The sequence below is a fragment of the Portunus trituberculatus genome, chromosome 41, assembly GCF_017591435.1.
Source record: "Portunus trituberculatus isolate SZX2019 chromosome 41, ASM1759143v1, whole genome shotgun sequence".
Classification (NCBI taxonomy): domain Eukaryota; kingdom Metazoa; phylum Arthropoda; class Malacostraca; order Decapoda; family Portunidae; genus Portunus; species Portunus trituberculatus.
The window spans coordinates 27,426,767-27,453,009 of NC_059295.1; the positions used below are offsets into that span (position 1 = coordinate 27,426,767).

Consider the following 26,243-nt stretch of genomic DNA (forward strand, 5'->3'; position numbering starts at 1 on the left):
ACACTCACTGTACTTCACACATCTATCAAGTTTATATATATTTATTTTTTTTATTAATTAATTAATTTTAGTTGTGCTTGTCTGTTACTGACTCATATTGATGCTTTTGAAAATCACACCATGCCAGAAAATGAGTTAGATAAGGTTTAAGTTAGGTTAGGTTAGTTTTAAGATTAGGTTATCTACCATTAAGTTTGTGTTGGTTTAGTTGGTCAGGGATACCAACATCACCAAATTTAACATTTCTTGAAAAGGTCTAAGGAGACAGACGGCCAATTTTGGGAAAGGAAGGCCCTCTTGTCAATATTTACTCTTTTAATTCATTAATACCTTACCTTAGCTATTCATTGTGTAGTTGTTTGGAAATTAGTAGCTAGGTTTAGTTATTTCCATTAACCTGAACCTTTCTTTTTTTTCAGGTAATTGAGATACTATTATAATGACAAGCTTTTATTCATTAGTGGACTATTAAGTTTGGTTATTTATTCATTATATTTTTATTAATTTCTATAATTTCATTCCTTAGTTTGTGTAGAGCAGAGTGAAAAAAAAGTCAGGAAAAATTAACACCACCTCAAAATACCTCAAAATAAGTAGGCTGAGGTTAACCATTTCCATAATCCCCGGTAATGGTAAAGGAGTTGAGCCAGTTTTCACTTCAAGATTAAGGGAATGTTCTCTTTACCTTGATCAGCTCCTTCTCCCTCACTTGGCATCACATAACAGTGCTAGCATTGCTTCCCTTGCTGGACATTTTCCCTGTGGATATTTCATCCTTCACATTCTTCCATCCAGATGTGTTCCCCTTGTGTATCTTTTTCCCCTCTCTGTCACTATTTATTTATCTGAATATTTAGTTTGATACATTATGAATTCAATGTAAGAGGGATGCTGGCTAAGAGCAACAAACACACATACCAAAAAGGCAAGTGCAGTGCCAGTCCCCAAATAGGAGAGCCAAAAGAATTAACCCCCTTCAGTATCGTGACCTGTTCTCATATTCATTCTGCGTACTAGCTACTGGATGATTTTACACAGCTTCAGAAACTTGTCTGGGGATTAAAGTAGTGAAGACTGTGGCCATTAATCTTTTGATTTCTATAGACTTTCTAATGCAAAAAAAATTGTCTAATCATACCAAAACGAATCTCAGTATTGAAGTGGTTAATCAAACATAATATATATATATATATATATATATATATATATATATATATATATATATATATATATATATATATTATGTAGCTATTTATTTATTTATTTATTTTTATTCATTTTTTCATCTTGTCCTCCTTTCTCATTCCACTTGGTGAAAAAATTTACATTGGCTATGGAGGGAAATAACAACTGGCCTTAAATTGTAGTTCTGGTTTTTATTGCTGTGGTATCTCCCTTGTTTTAAAGTGGTACTGAAAAGCCACAGAAAGGACTCCTGGTGGGATTATTTGCTGCTGAGATCTTGCGATATAATTCATTTTACATACACACAATTTCTTGAAACTGGTATATGTTATTAACCTCTTCTTTACCATGACACATTTCCATATTCAATCTGGTTATTATTTGGGGTTTTATACAGCTTGAGAAACTGGTATGGAGATTAGATAGTGATGACATCTTAATTATTAATTTTCTGATATTCCTAATGTAAATAAAATTGTCAAATCATACCCAAAGTTCATGGTAAAAAAGCATCCAAGTACTGAAGGAGTTAATCCCACGCAATCCATGTAGCACCCAGTTTTGGACGTGGCTACTCTGATTACACAATTTCTTTGCCAAATTTTAGAAAATTGTGTGTCTTTCCTCTCATGTCCCCTTCATTTTGCCTCGTCTGTAGCATCTCACTTCCCATCCAGCCTGACAAGACCTGGAATTTTAGTTTAGAAGTTTTTGGGATTGTAATTCCTTTGCTTGGAATTTACATTTAGAAATATTTGGCCAATTTTAGTGATTGGTGATTTATTTTCATTATATTGTTCAGACTTTCCTGCTGGCTGTGTTGTAGGAAATGGAATTCAGTGCATGGATGTGTTGGTACAGTTTGAGTTAACACATGCATGAATCGTCTCAGTTTCTTATGTTTGTAGTTTGAATTTTAACACTAACAGTAATCTGTTTTTTCCAGGCAACCCCGACAGTAACCGTGGAGAGGCAGGGGAGCTCACAGTCCGTGGAGCAGAGTAGGGATGGAGGAGCAGAGTCACCTGGTGTGAATGGAGGTGTGGCTTCCTATGCTGAGAGTCTGAAGGAAAGGGTTCTTGGCTTCCTGACTCCCACCCAGGAAGCATCATTGCCAGCCATCGTCGAGTCCTCAGAATCAGGCTTTGAGGAAGGGAACTTAACAGGTATTGTCACGTTTGCTTCTTACAGGAATCAAACAATGTATGCATATTAAAAATGATCAGTCTGGAGTTTGCTTTTATGTCATGTTTTTAAAAGCTCAACTTTTCTTTTTAAGTGGTATTTTCTGATTTGCATTATACCTAATCAGTTTAAAGGTGAAAGGTGTGTGTGACAGAGGATATGAATCTACTGGGAATAGAGGAACATATGGTACAAGATTGCCAGTTGTGGAAAGCAGTCATAGCCCGTCCAACCCCACCCTAAATGGGAAAATGTGGACGTTAAGCGAAAAAGATGATGATGATGACCTAAATCAGTCTAAAGAACATGTGTAATGATTTAATAGCAGGGAAAGCTTCCACCTTACTGTATACTTTGATGATGATGACCTAAATCAGTCTAAAGAACACGTGTAACAATTTAATAGCAAGGAAAGCTTCCTGCCTTACTATATACTTTGAAACATTTAGTCAGTAATTATGTAGCTTTAGTATTCTTATTATTTTAACATCTCTATTTTTGGTGCGAGTGATTAACTCTGGTTACCTTTATATATGTACTGTACATACTTTTATTTTTGTTTATTTCACTGTGTTGCTTTTATTTTTGTTTATTTCACTTTGTTGCTGGAGTAAAGAAGGTTAAATCAGTATTACCTAACATTTCTTGCCTGCATGGTGTAGTCTGAGAAATGCATCTTTACTCCTTTGTGTCAAGAAAATGGTTATTACTCAAATATTCTCTCTCTCTCTCTCTCTCTCTCTCTCTCTCTCTCTCTCTCTCTCTCTCTCTCTCTCTCTCTCTCTCTCTCTCTCTCTCTCTCTCTCTCTCTCTCTCTCTCTCAGCACACAATGATATAATTTTTCTATTCTTTTTCATTTTATTTTGAATTTACTTGAAGTTTCAACTAAGACAATCTGATGTAGTATAAAGATGTGTTTCTTTTCATAGAATTAAAAGAGGAAGAAATTAATTAAATATACTCAGTGGTGGTTGGCAAAGATGCATATTGTTGTAAAAATTGCATTAACATATTTAAGTGTTTCAAGGAACTTTACTTCATTCAATTCTCAAGTTTGCATGTCAATTACTTGCAAGAAGGCACATGTTCTGTTTCAAGCAGTGACTGATTATAGTCTGAGATGTGGTGCTGAGAATGAACTGTCAATATGAACAGTAACGTTTTCCAAACAGACTGGCATAAAGAAAGTAGGACCACTCTACCAGAATTACCTCTTGAACGTTTTCCTAAATTATTGGTTATGAGAAAGTGCTTTGATATGAGATTCATCCAGGCATTTTCATTTCTTTTTATTTATTTGTTTATTTTTTATTGCAGATGAAGAGATATTGTATAGTCAACCCTCGGCTATCGCGACTTCAGCTATCGCGTTGCATTGCTATCACGCACCCATGAAAAGCTGCTAAAATTTCACTATCGCGACCTTAGATGCCTGCTATCGCGCACCCAGCCATGACGTCATGGGATATCTGAGCGCTCATTGGCCAAAACAGCCTTTCCGCCAAGATCAATTTGGCTATCGCGTTTTCGGCTATGGCGCGGCTATTTCTGCCCCAGTTGGGCGCGATAGCCGAGGGTTAAGTGTACCTGATTTTATTATTTGTGGTGGTAATATAGAATGATGCTACAAGCTAACAAAACTAAACTTCTTGAACCAACATGGAGAGAAAGGGAGAGAGATAGAGATGACACTACAAACCAGCAAAACTAAATTTCTTGAACTAACATGGAGAGAAAGAAAGAGAAAGGAAGAACCAACATGTAGAGAGAGAGAGAGAGAGAGAGAAAGAGAGGGTGCTATGAAACTATCTTGTGATCATTATTGCACTTTTGAGATACTTGAGACCTCCAGTATGATACATTGACTCAGTTTTATGCATACGTCTCTCCTTATCATCACAGGATTTACACCCAGCTACTTTCCTTTAATAAGCTGCCTGACCATTTCACCATAGGACACCCAATGAAGTTATAATGAATACTCAAAAAATTCACGCTTGTTTCTTTGTTTTATGTAAAACTGTATTGCATAATGTAGGTGTTTCTGCATTTATGTTTTCATGATATTGAAATGTTTTAGGATTTAAGAGTTATACACTATGTATCATACTTTGGCCTTATAAATAATTGATTTTCTCTTCTTTATAATTTGTTATTCAATATTTTCTTTGTGTTTGTATCATAGTTATGTTCCAAATTGTTCCTTTTCCATTCTTAAGCTTGAAAATGTTCCAGTAATTTTAATTTTGTATGATTATCCACTATAATGCTTGGAGAAATGCTTACTGTGCTTAAAGAATTAAAGAATATTTTTGTTATGAGAAATATAAGTATTTCCTTGAGGTTGAGGTGAGATATGTAAAACTAGACTGTGTTTATGAATTTATGACGTCAGTATTTTTTTTGTAGCTAACATGATGTCTCACTAATGTAGGACAAGTTGTGCATGCCTCCTCACCTGCCTTGTTTTCTCCCCAACAGGTGGCACAGTTCCTACATCCTCTCCAGCCTCTGAGGTCTTTGTTGGGGCCAGAGAGTTCTTTGCTGAGAGAGAGAGCAGAGCCCGCCTTACTAATGATTACTACACCTCCTCTGACACTCCTTCAAGACTACGGGTAGGAAAGCATCTTTATTGTTGCTCGTTTTATGTTTGGGGATTTTTGCTGTTTTATAATTTCTGAGGTGTTGCTGTATATCTTTTTAATCTCTTATTACCATGTATTTGTATACTGTATGTCAATGTTTCATAGGTTATCCTCCCCAGTCTTTTTATTTTAATTTAGCATTAGCTTGTGTTTTTTATTCATCTTAGTACTGGAGAGGCTTCTTTCATGACAAACACTTCACTGGTCATTCACATTTCCTTATCTCTTTTTCGTGTCATATACTCACACTAGTACTAAATTTATGATAACCTTCTACATGATACTTGCATTAACCAGTGCTTTTCTTCTCTTCTAATTTTATGTGAAGCTAGGTGTATTACTGTTTTTATTTGTCAGTTATTGTGCACATCCACTCATGCACAAACTGCAGTGAGGAAATCAACAACTTTGAGGAAGAAAAGATTAACATATGTAAAAGTGATTTAACATACATTATTGAGTGAGGAAAGCATCAAGGATCCAATCAATGGTTGATTAGGTATGCATCCTTACTTTGATTGCCATACTGGAAAGAGGAAACAGAGGAGGGAGAGTAGAAAGGATAGAGACATACAAGTAGAGTTGAAAGAACTGATGGAGAGCTGGAAGAAAGGAAACCAAGGAGAAATTTAACTGCATATGCTTGAAGCAGTACAGGGACTTTAAAGTATTTAGAGAATCTTTTCATAAAGCATGATGGAAGAACTAGATTTTCAGGATGTAGGGTACTTTGTACCTTGGACTTTTCCACATTTTCATCAATATCCAACCCTTTAGGAATTAAGTTCATGCAGTGAAGCCACAGAATGTCTGACTTCTGATCTTTCATCTAAGATTTCTGGTTGGGGTACAGCAAGCTTAGTATTGTTCTGTTCCTCCATCTATCAGCTTAATGCAATCTTCCCGACAACTATCCCCTCTTCTTTGACATTCATTTGTCCCCCTCTTCTACACTCAAGATCCTTTGTCTGTCCTTTACTTATAATCTAAACTGGAAACTTGGCATTTAATCTCTAGCTAAAACAGTTTCTATGAAGTTAGTCATTCTTATTTGTCACTGCCAATTTTTCTGACCTCCCTAGCTGCTAACTCTGTACAGGGACCTTTTCCATCCACACTTCACAGATATAGATGAGGTTCCACTTGTACTGATATTTTAGACAGGCTGGAATAAAAAGTTTTTGGTTTTATCAATTCCTCTCCTTGAACTATCTGTCTTTAGTCTCTTCTGCTATTTTCATTCTGGTGATCTTGCTAACTACCTTCCTCTCTTCACAGCCTTACTGCAAAAGACTTTCTTCTTTCATCCCTATTCTGTCCACCCTTTTAACCAGTATTCTCAGTCCTGCATCTCTTTTTCTGGTAAACACTGGAACTCCATATCTGCTTCTGTATTTTCTCCTTCATATGACTTAAACATTTTCAAGAAGCAGATTTCAAGACCCCTCTCTCTCTCTCTCTCTCTCTCTCTCTCTCTCTCTCTCTCTCTCTCTCTCTCTCTCTCTCTCTCTCTCTCTCTCTCTCTCTCTCTCTCTCTCTCTCTCTCTCTCTCTCTCTCTCTCTCTCTCTCTCTCTCTCTCTCTCTCTCTCCACTATTCTATCTAGCATCTTATGGGTACTGGCAATAAGTGGGATCCCCCTCTTATTTTTTTTTATCTTTCCTCATTTGCTGGTGGCCCTCTTTCTTAAAAAAAAAAAATAAATAAATGAAACCAAGAGAAAAGTCAGAAACATGCCACTGTTGGTAGATACAACTTACAAGAGATGTAAATCATAAATCATAGTAAATATGACTATATAGGAAAATACTTGAGTGGTGTTGAGATGATGTATAGCATATGAGGGAAAGGTTTTCAGTGTGGGGCTCAACAGCTGTTTTGATAAAAGATCAGGACTGCATAATGAGACAGATGGAATATTCATGATGTGACAAAAGCAGTACAAGCATTTAACCCTTGTCAGCACCATGATGCATTTCCATATTCATTCTGCTTACTATTTGGTGATTTTATACAGCTTTAGAAACTCATGTGGGGGATTAAAATAGTGGAAACTGTGGCCATTATTCAAAATACATGCAGTCTTTAAATATTTTGAATCTGTGGAGAGATCCAGAGATGACCTAAAGTGAGAATCTGAAGCAGTGACATGGAGGTGATGTGGTGTGAGGGTGAAGATCATGTGGAGTAACAGAAGATGCATGGCTGTGTGCAGTCTGCAGAAGGGGTGTGGGGTTGTTTTTGAGTAAGATGTAGGGTGTACAGTATGGTATGTGGGTGCAACAGAGATGTAATGGTATTAGAAGCATATAGCCAAATATTGCATTGTAATTGCAACCTTTATGTGAGATAGGAGAGATAGATTATTACACACTGACCCAAATAAGTACGTATGTGCATTTAATGTGTAGATATTATGGAAGTGCTATTCTAATTGTCTATAGTGTGTCTAGTCTAAAGTGGCTCCCGAGTCTCAGTCTGAATGGTGTCCCAGGGAATGCATGCGTGGTTGTCAGATCTTGAGGAAAACTGGGAGCTATCCTTGTAATAAGCACGTTGATCAACAGAAAACAAGTATTATTCACATCAATTATGTTATTAATAAGCTACGATATGTTTTTAATCCAGGAACCATTTTAAAGTAGACAGTTTATAACAGCAGAAATGACTAATGGATTGAGAACAGTTGCCTTATTGACACTCAGGAGACTTGATTGAAAGATTACTTGCATGTGGTCTGTGTGAAGAGGGCAGAGATTTTAGAGTGCAAGCTAAACCGGAAATGAAGAAATACAAGCTTAAGCAAATGGAGAGAGAGAGAGAGAGAGAGAGAGAGAGAGAGAGAGAGAGAGAGATTTATACCAAGTGCATAGGGTTTCCAATGTAATTTAAAGCTTCATTGCTCGTTATTTTTTATTTTCATTTATTTCATTATTTATTTATTTTTCCAGGAAAGCACCAGACGCCTGAGCATTCGGAAATCATTCAACAACTACATCGCCTACTCGTCGGATGAAGAGTTGGACGAGTGGTGGTGAGTACCCATAGCCTTCCTTGTCTCTGTCTGTAGTGGTGGCGGTGCATGTGACGAGTGGCGGTGAGACCCATAACCTATCTTGTCTCTCTTGTGGTGGCGGCGTTTGTGTTTCACTTTATCAGTCTGGAAATCCCCCGGGCTGGTTGGTTACCCGGACTGACTTCATCTGTTGGGGAAAGTTGTGCTACTGAAAATCGTTTAGTGTGACATATGGAAATAAGTTTATAATCGTGTCTTACCGTGACAAGTATTTTAGTAGATACTGAAATGAATAGATGCCAGTACAGATGTCCATATTAGAAACTGGTACGTCTGTAAATAGCATGTGTGTTTGTCATAAAAATCACATAAAAGCAATCATGTCTTGTTTCGTGGAGAGGGAAGGTCTGCTAGTCTAGTCCACCTCTGTGTGTGTGTGTGGTGGAGCGGAACACTCATATCAGGTAGATGTATGTACTGTGACTACTAATGAGGATAAACTTCTTGAATACAAAATGACACAGTACTTACTAACAGTACTCACCCTTAGTGTCGTCTTAATATCTTAAAAGTCACTGGAATAATCTCGACTGATAAACAGATGAAGAAAGAGTGGTGACTGGTGACCTTAGAGACAGCGAGGCGTGCAGGATGCTGGTGGAGATAATACTTATAAATACATGAAATGTGACGTTATTTAGATCATGGCCGATTTGGAAATAGGAAAGAGTGACAAGGTTGGGGAGGGTTAGTGGTGGTGGTGGTGGTGTGGCAGGATGGAGCACTGGTCATTTACGTGGGTGTGGCGTGGCAAAGTGTGGCTACGAACGCTGAAAACCAATCTTGTTCATTCTGAGGGAGGCAGAGTGAGCCATATAAATAAAACAACCCGCGCTGCCTCACCTTTCCCTCCCTCCATCTCTCTCCCACATGAGCCACACATAGCTCCCCTCCTCTCCTCTCCCGCTCCTCCGGGTTCTCCCCTTCCTTCCCACCTCCCCCATTCCTCCCCATCTCCTCCTTGCCTGGGAACCAACTGCGTGTCACGAATACAGAATGAATAGACAAATTTTATACTCGTTTTCAAGAGAAGTACCTGGTTACCCTACTGATCTGCTTGAATGATGAGGTAAAGTTTTTCCATATAATTGCTCAGGAGTTGAAGTGTGGAAGCTGAAAATGATGGCATCTCCCATAATAAACTGGCCGCGGGCTGACGACAACCAGTGAATGCGTGGAGGCCTTTGGCAACTGTGGCCTAAACACGCGTCACACCTCGACACAGAGAACACTTCAGTCATCTCTCGTCAGGTCTGTGTTTACGTCGTTTTGTGTCCCTGCATCGTGTGCCCGTGACTATCGCTGTTATTGCAGGCTTTGGTTCCCGCCACAGTGAAGATATATTGCGGGCTGGGTGTGTGTGTATCGCAGGAGCCTTTTCCCGCCACCACCAGCAACGAATGGGTTAATGCCGAGTATAGCTTAGCGGCTCAACTCTAGTTCAGTTTGTCTCAGTGAAGGCTGTCTATCGCTACGTGTCGATAGCAGGATAGTTTATGCGGTGCCTTAAACCTCTCATCTTAAAGTGAATTCTTTGTCAGGGTCTCCAGTGAAACCCATGCTGCTGTAGATGGAAGTGAGGTGTGTAGTGTGCATGTGAAAGTAATGGACAACGGAATACTTGGAAATTTATATCCTTAAGTTTTCCTTTTCATCAGTGCGGGGTGTGACGGTGCCCCGGAGGATGAACAGTGAACAAGTGTCACGCAGGAATGGACTAGTTGCCTTTCCTCTAATACTTACATGAGAGGATGGTGTGTCGGTGCTTGTTAGGAATAGTTGTGATGTAATGTGTATGTGGTGGATAGTGGTATTTATGTACTATTTACTGGTGTGCCGCGCCTGTTTCGCCCTTTAAGAACTATTGTTGCTGCTGTTAAGAAACGGAATGCCTTAGACGCCCGTCTGTGCACCCGAGATGAAGTAAGACGTTGATGCAGACAGTTAAGGTCACCCGCTGGGTTCAGGCCGGGTGAGGGTCACATTCTTGGGAAGTAGGTGCTCTCTTCCGCCCCCGTCTGCCCTATCTCTGGGGAAGGCTGGGCCCGCAGGCGGGGTGTTTATATGATTCTCTCTCTCTCTCTCTCTCTCTCTCTCTCTCTCTCTCTCTCTCTCTCTCTCTCTCTCTCTCTCTCTCTCTCTCTCTTAATTAAATGCATAGCGTTGCGTTGCCTTAAATGTGTGAATGATTGTTTCCCAGTATTGAGGAAAGGGAGGCCTTGCTGGCACCGTACATTTATTACGTTGTAACGGGGGACCGGTTCAGTCAAGCAGTGGTGGTGGTGGTGGCAACCGGCTTGTGTGCAGTGTACACTGACTGCACTGTGCTTGTCTGAGTTCCGGTGTGGAGGCTGACAGGTGCTTGTCACCGATTGCCATTACCTTGTGTTTTACGTCGCGGTGATGAGCCCTCTCAAAGGACGTGACACACACACACACACACACAGTGAAAGTATCGTGGTTGGATGTGACGAGAAAGGTCATGAAGGGAGGGAATATGGTTGTCTGCCCTCACTGTCCCAGAACCCTCGACTCCCTTGCACGTGTGTGATAGTAATGAATGGTTGTAGGAGCGAGTAGTGCTGGTAGTAGTGTGGGGGTGGAGGAGGGAGGGGGAAGGATAGCACATTCTTGCACCGAGCGGCACGCCAAACCGGTCTGGACTCTTGCATGTGGGAAACACCGCCCATGTGCTTCGGGAGGCTGGCAAGACGGGGCAGGTGGTCAGGCGGTGTAATGGGATAGATAGGGGCAGTCCTCTCGACCCTATTGTCCCCAGCCTCTCTTGTTGGTCCCTGGAAAGTAACTCAATACCGGAAGTGACGTCATTTCCCTCATCCACCATAACGAAGACTGATAAACAGGACCGAGCGGTGTGTGCGTGTGTGTGTGTGTGTGTATGAGAGAGCTTGCCGTGTGGTCAGTCTTGCCGGCTGGTTTGTGATAGGAAACAGGGGGATGGAGAGGGTGAAGAGACAGCTATCCGGCCTTCCTGCACCCCCCGAGTTCCTGCTTCCCCGCTTTCCAGAACAAGCAGTAGGAAACGGGGATGGAGAGGGTGAAGAGACAGCTATCCGGCCTTCCTGCCCCCACCCCCCGAGTTCCTGCTTCCCCGCTTTCCAGAACAAGCAGTAGATGGTGTTTTCCGCATCACGTGTGTAGCAGGTTTCTGGGAATGTGTGTGTGTGCGTGCGCGCGCGCGCTGTATTCATGTTTCGTTAGCGGTTTGGTTGATGTGGTGTGTAGATTTGCCAGCCTACAGCCCTTCAGTACCATGACAGGTTTTCAGATTTGTTCTCTTTACTATTGGGTGATTTTATGCAGCTTCAGAAACTGATGTGGGGTGTTAGAATATAATAGACTGACCTTTAATCTCCTGACCTCCATAAACCCTTCCGAATGTCAATAAAATCTTCATATCATACCCAAAACTGTGCATACCCAGTTCTGAAGGTGTTAAAAAGCATACTGGAACTGTAGTCTAAAGACCACGATCACACCCATGCACTCCACTATACCTTAGGGACCACTTGACCGGACCTGACCTGACTTCACCTGGCCTGGCTTAACTGATGACCAGACGGGTGAACGTTAATTTCCTAAACACTCTTAGGGGGAAGATACGCCCGTGCAGGTGGTCGAACCAGTGCTAATGAGGGCCCCGCCAGGTGAGAGAAGACACCTGACTTGTCGCTGTAATAATGACACACACACACACACACACACACACACACACACACACACACACACACACACACACACACACACACACACACACACACACTCTCTCTCTCTCTCTCTCTCTCTCTCTCTCTCTCTCTCTCTCTCTCTCTCTCTCTCTCTCTCTCGGGTCAATGTAACAGCTTTCTCTCACATCAAGTACAGTAAAACCAGAATAACCAACTTTAATCATGATTTCTCTTCGTCACAAAATATTATATACTTTACCTTCCCCCTTTCCCTTACAATAATATATTTTTTAATTGATATATATTCTTGAGTGGGGTTCCTTCTATATATGTGAAGTATATGCCTGGAATAGTTGCCTTTTGAATAACACTCGTATTATATCAGAGTTAATAATATCCTCTGTGTGTGTGTGTGTGTGTGTGTGTGTGTGTGTGTGTGTGTGTGTGTGTGTTTCAAGTGCATAGGTGACGTGTCAGTACTTTAAGAGCGTCATCAGAAAAGGTGACAGGTGTGTGGCAGCAGGTGTGGCGAGGAGGCAGGGATTGGATAGCTGTGAGTGGGTGGGATTACTGAGAGGGCGGCGACTGATAACACACTGCATTCAATATTTTTGTTATTCTTTCTTTTTACTTTTCTCCTGTTACTTTGATTCTTGTTGCCCTTTTCCTCCACTCTCTCTCTCTCTCTCTCTCTCTCTCTCTCTCTCTCTCTCTCTCTCTCTCTCTCTCTCTCTCTCTCTCTCTCTCTCTCTCTCTCTCTCTTTCTCTCTCTCTTTCTGGGGCAGGCGAGACAGAGCTGCAAGATGAGGAAAAAAGAGGTGGAGTGTAGCATTGGGAAAGTTGTGGTAAGGTGGGGGCGGGGAAGCCATCAACAGTGCAGCCTAATGACCACTCCACTACCTGTCACACGTGCACAAGGTGAGGCTGGCGCTTACCTGGTGCACTCACTGACTAGTTGCTTCACTCACTTGTTGGCTGAGGGAGAAACGAACACACACACAAACTTGTGTGGGGAATTAAAATAGTTAAGACTGTGGCTGTTAATCTTTTGACCGGTCAAATCGTACACAAAACTCAAGGTAAAAATGTGCCCCAGTACTGAACTGTTATTCACCTTCGTCTAGCTAAACGCATAGACGAATGATGGTCAGCCGACGTGTATACTGCTACTGCTGTACTCCGAAAGTTATAGGAAAGAAGAAAAAAAAATCAAAGCGTGTTGTTGGAAATAAAAAAAAAATAGACTAAGTTAACAAAAGAAGGCAAGAAATTAAGTAATCATATATTTATTATAATTTGTCGAGTTTCCTGTATTTTTTTTTATTTATTCTTTATTTCTTTATTTATTACTTGTAACTTTCAACCCTATGACTTTCTTTCCTACATTCCGTACTCCCAGTATTGAAGACGTCGAAAAGGTGTTTGAAAGCATTCCTGGTGTTAAAGCTTAGGGTGAAAGAGATCTCGTTGTTGATGAATGGGTGACACTTGGGCCTTGTGGTGCTGGACTGGTGGGTGACGCTTGCACAAGGTCTTTGGTCGTGGGTGAAGAGGTTTGGTGATAAGGTTGAAGATGGTGATAGAGGATGGATCGGTTTGTATAGACACGTTGTTGTGTGTCTTGTCGTCGGTGGCTTAAGATATGGATGGGGTAGACAGTGCTAAGCTGGAAGAGTTGAGTGATTGAGTGAGTTTGCTGTGAAATTATGTGGCTTTGTGTGAGGTTCCTGAAGTTCACACACACCCACACACATGTGTGTGTTAGGTAAAACTGAATGATTGCACTTTTCAATACAGCAGAAGTGTGTGTGTCTGTGTTTGTTTTGGCTATGCTGCACACAACATACTGTCCATATCCATATACCCTGCCATGCTCATACATACACCCTGCCACCAACATATCACTTGTTACATCTACATAGTTTTCAGTCTTAATATTTTGTACCACCAACGTGCCTCATCTAGTCAGCGAGCTTTACGTAACAGTGTCAGCGCTCCTGCTCCTCCCGCCTCCGCTGATAAGATAAGCTGTGGCGGCGACGCGTCTCGGCTGTTGGGGAAAAAAAAGACAGGAAAAAAAGAATATCGGAGAGGAAGTGAGGTAGTGAATATCAGTGTTGTGCGACGAAGTGCTTGGTTAGTCTAGTCATGTGTTTAATGATGATGTCTCCTTGAAGTCATCTTATTCAGAAACCCTTCCCTCACTCACAGCACCAATTTTAAGGCCCAGAGTGACAATTAACGGAGTTCTAAAGGTCAGCCTATTCATAAACACTTCTCTCTCACAGCGACCAATTTTAAGGCCCACAGAGACAATTAACCGAGTTCTTAAGATAATGTGTCGTGTTGGGAGTGCTGAAATCTTAACTTCTTCAATACGGTGACGCTTATCTTTACCATGAGTTTTGGGTGTGATTAGACGATTTTATTGACATTAGGAAGGGTATATAGAGGTCAGAAGATTACTGGCCAGAGTCTTCACTATTCTAATCCACACTTAAATTTCTAAAGCCGTATAGAATCGCCAAATACTAAGTAGAATAAACATGGAAACGCGTCATGGTATTGAAGAGGTTAACATGACACTAGAATTACAGAAACACCCTTAAAACCCCGTGTAACTCCAACTAGAACCCTTTGAAAATAGTGGAGGTGAGACGCAAATATGTTTCAGAGTATAGACCTTAAGAATGACGACTGTGAACGACTGGTGATGGAATGAATGCTGGTAACACTGGGATAGATAACACACACAGGCTGAACCATTGCTGGGATCGGGATGGTGTAAATAGGAAAATAAAGTGTAGGTGTGTGTGGTGGCGTTTTAGCAGCTGATACCCCGTTCTTACTGCCATGTATATATGTTTTGGCGTGTTGCAGCTTAAGTTCTTAGGATTCTTTCGCATTACAAGAGCTGGTGCTATAGGAGGGAGTGTTTGGCAGGCGTTCTTGATGGGAGGTGGCGAGGAGACACAGAAGGAGAAGGGATGAGTTTGATTACAATGGAGCTGCACTTGTTACCAGCCACGAACAGCGTCATGGGAGTGTGGGAGAGAACTGTACATGCAACACACACCGGAAAATGGCACAGGAAAATCTAAGAGGATAACGCAACATACCACCATCATCATTTTTTGCTGCTGTTGTTGTTGTTGATTTTATTTTGTCATTTCCACCAAAAGTCAGTGGCAATTCAGAGCAAAAATTTTATTCATGCGATTATTTCCTTTTTTTTTCTCTCTATCTTATTTTATCTTGTTTTCCCTTGGCTGACGCGGCATGGATAGGGACGGAAAGTGAGGAGTACGTAATCATGGTCAGAACACGGTACAACTTGCAACACTCACTCCTACTTCTGTGTTGTGCCTGCATGTGTTCCCTCCACCTTTACTTGGCCCTCTCATGTGGTGCCTATCTCCTTGCAAAGACCCGTATTCTGAAACACTTTGCTCTCTCACCATCACTACTTACCAAAGGCTCTTGTTGAAGATACTCGTGTTTTTAAGAGTATTTTTTATGGTTCTGGTGATGGATTAGCAAGATTAGTTTATCATAAGGAGGAACTGTCTTGAAAACCTGGCTGGTAGTCTCTGTGGCCTTGGGAAATTGTCGTGGTGGGAGAGTAAGGTGTTTCAATAAGGGTGAAAGTGTGGCAGTGCACTCACTCACTCACTCACTCACTCACTCACTCACTCACTCACTCACTCACTCACTCACTCTCTCTCTCTCTCTCTCTCTCTCTCTCTCTCTCTCTCTCTCTCTCTCTCTCTCTCTCTCTCTCTCTCTCGGGACTACTGTAGCTTTAGTGGTCAGCTTGTCGTTAGCGCTGCTTTAAGTACTGTGGCTTGAAGGTGCGTAGGGCGGCCTGGAGAGACACACCTGCACTTTACAAGGGAAGACTCGCTAACAAGTTTATTACATTCACGTTTACATTAACAAACACCGCCTACTCATTTGTTCCCGTTACTCTTCCTACTGTTATTATTATTATTATTATTATTATTATTATTATTATTATTATCATCATGATCATTATTGAGGGTGTAGTTTCCTAGTAGTTGTTTTCCCCTCTAGACACTTTTCCATCCAAATATTTTCCTCTCTGGACATTTCCTCCTGAAAAAAAAGACAAAAACAAAAATGGAAGCAGAAAAACCTTGGAGAACGTTTAGAGAGAGAGAGAGAGAGAGAGAGAGAGAGAGAGAGAGAGAGAGAGAGAGAGAGAGAGAGAGAGAGAGAGAGAGACAATAGATAGCTCCCTGCTCCCCCCCGCCAAGGCTCGTGCTGGTGAGTGGTGTCTGGGGATTGCTTGCCTCCTGCCGGCCGCGTGGTGTGCATGGGAGTGAGCGCCGAATGCTGAGTGCCGGCATATAGTTATAAACCTCTCGGCGTGTCCTGCGTCACGTGGGTGTTGAGGGTGGGTGGGATGATCCTTCCTTGAGTTGGAACTGACGGGTAGCTCTGTTGTTGTTCCAGGTTTATGTATTATGATTTTTGCGTGTTTTAGAGTAGACGTCAGTTGGACAAGCGTATGTGTTGAGTGTAAGATGATGCTGTTGTGTGTCCTTGAGCGTCCGTCCATACAGTAGCCAGTGCAGTGGCCGGCGTGAGTGACTGAGTGTGGCGGCAGCAGCGCGTGTTCACATTCCTGACCGAGGAGTCACGGCGGTGTGGTCATTACGTCATCCCAGGGTGGTTTGGCGGGAAGTGTGTGTGTGGGTCAAGGGACGGAGCGGTTGACGTTTGCCTCTTCACTATTGCTTATTACTGTACGAGTAGACACAGCTGGACCACCCGCTGCAGTGGTATACCCCTGCCGGGACCATAAATACATCTTGTCTCCGCGAGTCTGACACTGGCACAGGCACCCTGGGGCGAGGCTCACCGGCACGGGGCCGCCATGCTCGGCGCCATCCTTGCACGCGAGTCTCTTGGCAGAAACTGTAGGTGGCGGGTGGCGGCGTGGCTAAGTATAGATTGATGTCCTGGCAGAAGGGTGGCTTGTCCTCCCCCGCTTATCCTGTCCTCCCCGTGTTACAGTCTGTTTCATCTTTGCTCGCTCTCTCTCTCTCTCTCTCTCTCACACACACACACACACACACACACACACACACACACACACACACACACACACACACACACACACACACACACACCATTACTCCTATTGCGTACCATACATGTGTTGCAAACCAGTGTGTATGCACTAGAGAAGGGCGGCATCACGCTACTCCTGAGTGCCAACTTCCTTGTGAAGGGGTGGGACAAAGCGGCGGTTAGTGGTGACGTCACCGCAACGGTTGATAGAACTCTTGTCGGTCCGTGACGATGCCGAGACGTGTGTAGGAAACGCTGTGGCCGATAGCATCCCGAGAAGATTATTGAGCTGAAATGTTAACTTGGGAGCTTGACTTTTAAGTCGTAACATAATCAGCTTTCACCCCCGAGCTCCTTGTCCACAGCGCCCAGACCCTACAGGCTGACTCAGAGGATTGACACTTCACGTTGTCTCTCAGCTGATTTTGTGGTCAAACAAGCAGTCAACGCGCCGTACTACAATGCAGATTACAGGTTTAGTAAAGCAAGTTTTCGTAAAAGACAACGTTTTATTTACTTTTCTCTTTTCATCATGTAACATTAATAGTGTGAATGGCGAAGATGCGTAGCTGGTGACAAGGCGTGAAGGGGGTGTGGCAGGCAGGGTTGGTGGGAGGAGAGAGGAGGGAAGGAGAGGGTGAAGAGCGAGTGGCGTGACAAACACGGGGGAAACTAGGGTGCTGTGTTGAAACAGTCCATTGATTACCTGTGTCCAGTACTCACGTGGGTCTCATTGGTGCAGGGAGACTTGTACAACAGTTGCCTGAACATCCTGTAGAAAAGGAGACATTGTGAATAAAACTACGCCTTATTGAACATTGTGTAGAAGTGGAAGAAAAAACTAAACAAGAAGAAAAACTGTACCAAAGGAAGGGACGTGCCGTGTTTGATCGAGGACTGTAAAACCTCTTGTGTGGTGAAGGAGTGGAGGAGCCAGAGCCTAGTAGCGTGGCGGTGCTGATGGCAGAGGGCACAGTGGCTGTGGTGGTGGTGTAGGCATGGCGCGCAAGAAGACAGCGGTGTCCCTTCTTCCCGATCCCGGGTGAGTATAGCACTGGTGGTGATCCAGCTTCAAGCCAACCTCCCGTGACACACACACACACACACACACACACACACACACACACACACACACACACACACACACACACACACACACACACACACACACACACACACACACACACACACGGCCCGGTAGCTCAGTGGTTAGAGCACTGGCTTCACAAGCCAGAGGACCGGGGTTCGATTCCCCGGCCGGGTGGAGATATTTGGGTGTGTCTCCTTTCACGTGTAGCCCCTGTTCACCTAGCAGTGAGTAGGTACGGGATGTAAATCGAGGAGTTGTGACCTTGTTGTCCCGGTGTGGTGTGTGCCTGGTCTCAGACCTATCCGAAGATCGGAAATAATGAGCTCTGAGCTCGTTCCGTAGGGTAACGTCTGGCTGTCTCGTCAGAGACTGCAGCAGATCAAACAGTGAATTACACACTTTAAGGGAACTGGCAATCAAGTGGGCCTTTTTTTAATTTTTTTGTTGCCCTTGGCTAGCTTCCCCTCTTGCATAACACACACACACACACACACACACACACACACACACACACACACACACACACACACACACACACACACACACACACACACACACAACGGCCCGGTAGCTCAGTGGTTAGAGCGCTGGCTTCACAAGCCAGATGACCGGGGTTCGATTCCCCGGCCGGGTGGAGATATTTGGGTGTGTCTCCTTTCACGTGTAGCCCCTGTTCACCTAGCAGTGAGTAGGTACGGGATGTAAATCGAGGAGTTGTGACCTTGTTGTCCCGGTGTGTGGTGTGTGCCTGGTCTCAGGCCTATCCGAAGATCGGAAACAATGAGCTTTGAGCTCGTTCCGTAGGGTAACGTCTGGCTGTCTCGTCAGAGACTGCAACGGATCAAATAGTGAATTACACACACTCTCTCTCTCTCTCTCTCTCTCTCTCTCTCTCTCTCTCTCTCTCTCTCTCTCTCTCTCTCTCATGACAGTTTATTAATACATTTTATTCCCCGAAAAAAGCACATGACCTTCCCACCCACCCACCCAGCATCGGAACATTACGCCTGAATGATGTTTCTTCCTTCCAGCAGGCGATTCACGCTATTACAGGTGCATGCGAGTAAGGTAAATGCCGCCCCTCACTTGTATGATTTAGTTAATCTGGCGTTGTCTGAAGTTATCTCGTATTGTTGAGTTTCCGCTACTTGTGTCACGGATGATTTATGCTGGAATGAATGGCACACACCTTGCTAGCGGCCTCTTGTAGTGTGTTGTCCTAAGGCTCTGTATTCTCAAACATCATGTGTCTTGTCACGCATACTGTCAACAGGTGCTATTGGAAGTGTTTTGAAGGGAGTTTTGAGCATTGCAGTGATAGTTTGATAGATTCGGTATCATCAGTTAGGGAAAAAAGTTCATGGTAATCTGGCTATTCATACACAGGACTTTCGATCATATTCAGAAACGCCTTGCTTTCTTACCATTAATTTTTCAAGTCCCCATAGACGAATAGCAGGGTTTTCAAGATCGTTTCTCCGTATGATAAACTAGAAATCTTGCTAATCCATCACCAGAACTATAAAAATACCATTAAAAACCTGAAAAACGTGAACGACTGCAAGAACTTGTGAAGGGAAGGACAAACGTGAACGACTGTAGAAACTTGTGGATGGAGAGACAAACAGGAACGACTGCATGAATTATAAAGGGACAGACAAACAAGAACGACTGTGGGAAATAGTGAAAGGAGGAAGAAATGTGGCGGTGTGGCCGTGAGGGAAGTATATGGCGAGGGTCGGCCCACAATGACAGGATGCGCTGCTAGAAAGACACCTGAGATGACAAGGATTCCTGGCCCGCCCTCCATGATCCTGTGAAGGAGAGGCGTTAGCTGATCCACACTCTTTGTGCTTGTCATCATGAATAATTCGAGAGGAGACTGGCCTTCACTGGGTTGCCCTGGAGTTGTGAGGTGACACAGTTGAACATTATAGTTTGGAGATACGTTAAGCCATTCAGTACCACGACTCGTTTCCATATTCATTCTGCTTAGTGTTTGGTGATTTTACACAGCTTCAGAAACTTATGTGGGGAATTTAGATAGCGACCTCCATAGACCCTTCTTAATGTAAGTAAAATGGTCTAGCTAATTGTACCTAATACTCAAGGTGAAAATGTGTCCCAGTACTGAAGGAGTTAAGGGCACTGACTTCTTGACATTGACCCTTATCTGTAGATCTGCTGGTGGCGCGGATCAGGCTCTTGCGATTAGATAGTGGCAGTTGGTGGGGGACGAAACTCCTGGGAAGGGAAGGTGCGGAAAGCCTGTCACATGTCTCCTGTTCTCTTGGTACACATTCTTGGCATGACCGCGGCGATGCAACCCTAACGAAACACGTCTTTGCGCCAGGCCTGGTGTTGGTTGGCAACGTCAGGTGTGCGGCGGAGGAAGGTGTGTGTTGGCGTGAGGAACCCTTAGAAAAATGATTTATACAACGTTTCGTCAGCCAACACAGGCGAGCTGCATCTTATCCTTAGACACCAATGCATCTGGTCGTGTTACATCTTGAGGTTTGTGATGTTTTATTTATTTTTATTTATTTTTTATGAAAGACAATTGGCCAAGGACAACAAAAATATATAAAGGAAAAAAAAAAGCCCACTCATTTGCCAGTCTCCTTACAGAGCTGATAGAATTAGCCAAAGGAAAGGAAGGATCGTTTCTTGGTAGTTATTTTCTCAAAACTGAAACTCGCGCTTCCTCGTGGCTACAGGACCACTGTATATTGACTATTTGACTCACCCCATCCACACCTGCATTATCAGACACCTGTGCCCAATTATGATAACGACTCAAAGCCAACTCGGTGCGATAACAATCAGGCCGGACTAGCGTTGTAAGTTGTAACACTGTCAAGACCTTCGTAACATCTAAAGCCTCGGTACCCATTGTGTGATAAGAACACAAAACCAGCACCACACCACGTCTTGATAAACCCATCATAGCGCTGTGTGGAACCTTACCATGACCTCACCAAACCAGCACCACGTCTTCATAAACCCATCATAGCGCTGTGTGGAACCTTACCATGACCTCAGCACTACGTTTTACTCACGCTTCTGACACAAAACCAGCCACAAAATCGAGGTTGTTGACAGGAATCGCATGGCTTTCTAGGTGGAAGGTCAGGACTTGTTAGCGTTCTGAAGTGTTTTGCGTTACTTGAAAGATCGATCGTATACGCGTCTCAGATACAGCAGGCGGTGCAGCCAACCCGTGATCGATGGTGGACGTGCCGCCGAACACACATGGCTCTGCTGCCCCCGAGACCCTTCTATATCACAGACACAGGTGCTGCTGCTGCTTACACACACACACACACACACACACACACACACAACACACAACACACACACACACACACACACACACACACACACACACACACACACACACACCTCTCGCTTGTGTGACTGGCGATTATATTTAGTGCACCTGTTCACCGCACCTGTAGGAGTCAGCGGCAGGGTGGGAGGTAGCGTATTATGTATGGCTAACCCCATCAGTGCTATGACGCGTTTCCATATTCATTCTGCTTACTATATGGTAATTTTATACAGTTCCAGAAACTTAAGTGGGGATTAGAATAGTGGAGACTAGCCATTAATCTTCTGACCTCCATAGACCCTTCTTAATGTCAGTAAAATCATCTAATCGTACACAAAACTCAAGGTTAAAATGCGTCCCAGTATTGAATGGATTAATAGTAATTTGTGCCAGTAATTTCCACGAAGTTCAGCGTTTTTTCTTCCATGGTGGGGTTCTCTGGTCCGCTGACAATGTTCTTACAAAGCCTATGTGTCTGTAATGAGATCAGGGGGGGCTTCAGATTAAATGAAAACGCAAGGCAGGTGGAAATGAGCCTGGCGGGTTGCACAACTTGCGACCATGACTATGCACAGTGAACCAAGGCTGTCGTGACGCTGCTTGAAGGGAGGGAGGTGGTGCGTACTAGATTATTAACCAAGCAATTTACAAGACCAGTTCCACAGTCACTTTTTCTTTTGCCAGCTCACTAACACAAGTACTTCAGCCGTGATCAGTTTTTACAATCAACTCTAATCGCTGTTTTCCGTTTGTGAGTATACCAAAGGAAGGAGCTGGTGAGGCAATAGGGTTAGTTTCACAGTTTTTTCGTGGGATATTCAGCTCAAACGCTTCCCATATTAGTAAGCTCCCGAACGAATAGCAAACGGTGAAACGGGCCCATTCTCCTCTGACACCGTGGCTTCGTGAGTCGAGGTTGAGTTAGAGGTAGGCACACAGGAGCACTCCCTCACTGCGACGGTTTCCAAAGGCCACTGAGATGATTAGCAGGGTTTTCTTATGTCTTTCTCTTGGTTATAATGTAGAATTTTTGTTAATTTGTCACTTGGCCGTACAGATACCTTTAAAAACCACCGTAGCATTAACTAGAGCCTCTTGAAATAGTAGAGGTACGGCGCAGAAGTGTTTCAGAATACGGGCCTGAGTGCTAGTACCAAACATTTCCGCGCCGCACCTTCACTACATTCCAAAGCGTAAAGTCGAATTTGCACTAATGTTATAGGGAATTTTTAGCGTTTCCAGCGACAGATTAACAAGATTTAGACATTATTAACTTGAGAAACACTACGCTCATCATATACTGTACATAGCCTGGAGAATTGTGCCTGGTAAGAGGACTAGGAAAGGTGGTTTGAAATGTTTTGCTGTTAGTCACGCTTTTCGTCTCTTCATTTTGTCTTCATTGCGTCCCCTGTAATCATATGCAACACTGCTTTGCCTCATTTGTTGCACTCCGCTGCACTCCCCACCGGTGTGTGAGTAGGGGAGACTGCAGCAGTGTTAACCCCTTCAGTACCAAGGCGCGTTTCCATGTTCACTCTGGTTATTATTTGACGATTTTTATAAAGCTTCAGAAACTCGTGTGGGGGTTGAAATAGTGAAGACTGTGACCATTAATCTTCTGACCTCCATAGACCCATCCTAATGTCAGTAAAATGGTCTAATTATACATAAAACCCAAGGCAAAAAATGTGTCCTTATACTGAAGAGGTTAAAGTGGCGAAAGATTCAGTTCTTATGGAAGTCTCCCCTCAAAGAAGTCTCATCAAAGAGAACGGGGATTATAAGGCCTCACAACATCGATTTTCTGTGATAGAGCCTCCCCATCTCTCCCCCTCAGCCCTCACGGCCTCCCTTATTCCTCCTCCCATGGTATCTCCTCTCCCCACGCGCCGTTTCTCGCATGTGTAAGTCTGCTAGCACCACCTGGGGAGGCCGCGGAAGTGAGTGGCAGTGTGTGGGCGGCACCGTGGCGGTCCTGCTGGCACTGCTGTGTTCCTTACTGCTGCTTTTGCCGTGTTGTTATTGTTGTTGTTAGTGGCGGCGGCGGCAAAGACTGAAACTTTAGCATCATTTTCCGTGCTGTACGGTGACCAGGTGTGTGTGTGTGTGTGTGTGTGTGTGTGTGTGTGTGTGTGTGTGTGTGTGTGTGTGTGTGTGTGTGTGTGTGTGTGTGTGTTTGGGCGCTTACCTGGTGCCGGCCGGTGTGGTGTGGTGTGGTGATGCAGTCTTGTGTTGTGTTTACCTGGAGGACCATGCAGGTGTGAGGCGCCCCTGCACGTGCTCTTTACTGCTACCTTCACGCTAGACAGTGAGGGACTAGAGAAGCCGTGGGTGGCGTTGTGATGTGAAGCGAGGCAGTGTGTTCACGGAAAAACTAACAACTTGAGTGATGGAAACGCAAAGCTGTGTCATTTTTTCTACCTGAATATTACCATTTTCCTATACCGTCAAAATAGCTTACCATATTTCACTTTTCTCCATAGATTTTCTCCAATAGTACGTGGTGTTTTGTGTAGCTGTGCAGTGCTAGGAATGCTAAAGCCAGTGGCGACTATAGTGTTTGTGTTATGACAGGTGAGGAAGATGGGCCATGAACAGGTGAAAAAATAAAGATCGCAGCCTTTTCTTTTCATCAACGTCCAAGGAAACATTACGCTCAGCAGGGAAATGGTGGCTCTTGAAGACAAATATGCTTACAAGGAGTGGTGTGAAGGTGAAGACAGTGTAGTGGTTGAGATTAATGCTTCGTGTGGGAATAGTACACGATACCAGGGTGAACAACAAGGAAGCAAAGTGTGTGTGTGTGTGTGAGTGTAAGCTGTGTAACTGCAGAACTTGTATCCTGCTCCACTGTGATTTATTTGTGTGAGTGTTTACTTCGTGACTGATGGTGAGGGTTAGTGGAATACTTGAGAGAGAGAGAGAGAGAGAGAGAGAGAGAGAGAGAGAGAGAGAGAGAGAGAGAGCAGACAGCATGAAAACAGCGGTAGAAGACAGATAAAGATGCAACATTGCGGCGGTGACTTAAAGAATCAAGACAGTCAGTTAGAGGAGAAGAGTCCTGCTCTAGTTTTTAACCCTTTCAGTATTGGAACGCAGTTTTACCACAAGTTTTCGGTATGATTACACGCTTTTATATATATTAGGAATGATCTATGGAGGTCAGAAGGTTAATGGCCAGAGTCTTCACTTCACCCCTCATGAGTTTCTGAAGCTGTACGTAATCACCAAAATAGTAACCAGAATGAATATGAAAAGCGCGTCATACCACTAAAGGGGTTTTAAGGCTGCTTATTGTAATGTTCATCTCAAACACGAGATATGGACCATTAATGTATACATAAGGAAACGTATAATGACGGTTTATAACACAAAGACGATGGAGGAACAACGTAAAGCTTTTAGTAATAATTCTCGATTCCTATTAAGTTAGCTCCTCCTCCCGCGTGTGTGTCTGTGGGGAGAGAGAGAGAGAGAGAGAGAGAGAGAGAGAGAGAGAGAGAGAGAGAGAGAGAGAGAGAGAGGTGTGTGTGTGTGTGTGTGAACTCAAGATGAATAGTGAGTGTGCAAAAAAGCCAGTTAACATAAACACTTAAGGTCTTGTAGTTATGTTTACTGCTCAAATAGCTCACCCATACATCCTTCCACCTTTCCCTTCCACCTCTTGTATCATATTTCCCTTCACTTCTCATCTCCACTGAATTTAGCGCTTCTGTCCCCGTTAGGGCGACTCCCAGCAAGTTCTTCTATCTGAGTAAGTAGAAGGATGAATCTATACCAGGATATGAAAGTAACGAGACTGCAAAGGACCACAGTTAACCCACTTCAGTACCAAAACGCCTTCCCATGTTCACTTTGCTTACTATTTCGTGTTTTATACAGTTTCAAAGACTTACGTTGGGGATTGGAATAGTGGAGACTGGCCATTAATCTTCTGACCTCCATAGACCTTTGTTAATCTGTAGAATACTATAGTGTCTCCATATTCTCTTTGCCTACTATTTGGTGATTTGATGCAGCTTCAAAGACTTGCGTGGGGGGATTGTAATAGTGAACACTGTGGCCATTAATCTTCTGACCTCCATAGACCTCTTTTAATGTAAATAAAATGTTCTAATCGTACACAAATCCTAAGGTAAAAATGTGCCCCAGTACTGAGAGATTTAACATACGACTCCTGAACATATCCATCGTCTCTCAGCACCATTAGTTTCAGTGCATGAGCTGTCAAATTCACAGCGTATGGCGAAGTGTATGAGATATTGGCGTACATGAAGCATAAGAATGAAACTTAACGAGGATTCTTTCCCTTATGAACCTCACTAGTGACACGCCCTTCCTCTTACATTTCTCACCGTTAACACCACCATTATCTTGAACCCTTTCCTCTCCTCATAGCTAAACCACACCCTACCGTCCAAATATAAACTCGTATCCTACTAAGATTTCTGTTATTTATTTGTTACTTGGATAAATTACGATTTAACGGCTTAGATTATTTTATTATTATTATTATTATTTTATTTTTATTTATCTATATTTATTTATTTTTATTTAGTATTTTATTTGTATTTTGTGAAGGCAATGCGTGTATGTGTCTCGCGTGTAGCAGCAGCACCCTATACTGGACACACGCAAGGCAAGACTGTAGGGAGACGTGCTCGTAAGGCGTCATAGGTGGTTATAATGTAAGGCATGTGTGTGTGTGTGTGTGTGTGTGTGTGTGTGTGTGTGTGTGTGTGTGTGTGTGTGTGTGTGTGTGTGTGTGTGTGTCAAAAAGGGATGTCATGCTGTCATTGTTATTGTTGTTGGTTTTAGCAGTTGCTGTATGATAATGGGAGTGGTTGAAGTGGTGGTGGTGGTGGTGGTAGGAGTAATAGTACAGCGTAGTAATAATATACATATGCGCCGAGATGCGTACCTACCTACACACACACACACA

General features: G+C 43.3%; 1 protein-coding gene and 1 long non-coding RNA gene across 13 annotated transcripts in view; one reads left to right on the forward strand and one right to left on the reverse strand.

Moving 5' to 3' along the window:
- The window catches only part of LOC123516893, a 103,395-nt gene that overhangs the window by 51,053 nt on the left and 26,099 nt on the right, over window positions 1-26,243 (forward strand). For 6 of the 12 annotated variants that reach the window (XM_045276619.1, XM_045276623.1, XM_045276621.1 and 3 more), the window contains 3 exons: window positions 2,132-2,351; window positions 4,853-4,986; window positions 7,967-8,049. In XM_045276619.1, coding sequence (XP_045132554.1) covers window positions 2,132-2,351; window positions 4,853-4,986; window positions 7,967-8,049 — 437 coding nt within the window. Of the gene's footprint in view, window positions 1-2,131; window positions 2,352-4,852; window positions 4,987-7,966; window positions 8,050-9,516; window positions 9,673-9,991; window positions 10,064-17,242; window positions 17,352-17,619; window positions 17,920-19,009; window positions 19,036-26,243 lie in introns of those variants that run through there. The other 6 variants (XM_045276629.1, XM_045276628.1, XM_045276632.1 and 3 more) reach the window with 6 other exon arrangements.
- Window positions 7,915-8,898, reverse strand: LOC123516899. The gene is made up of 3 exons (XR_006678333.1): window positions 8,828-8,898; window positions 8,576-8,685; window positions 7,915-8,218 (listed from the first exon to the last, which is right to left on the reverse strand). It is a non-coding gene; the product is annotated as an uncharacterized LOC123516899 (long non-coding RNA).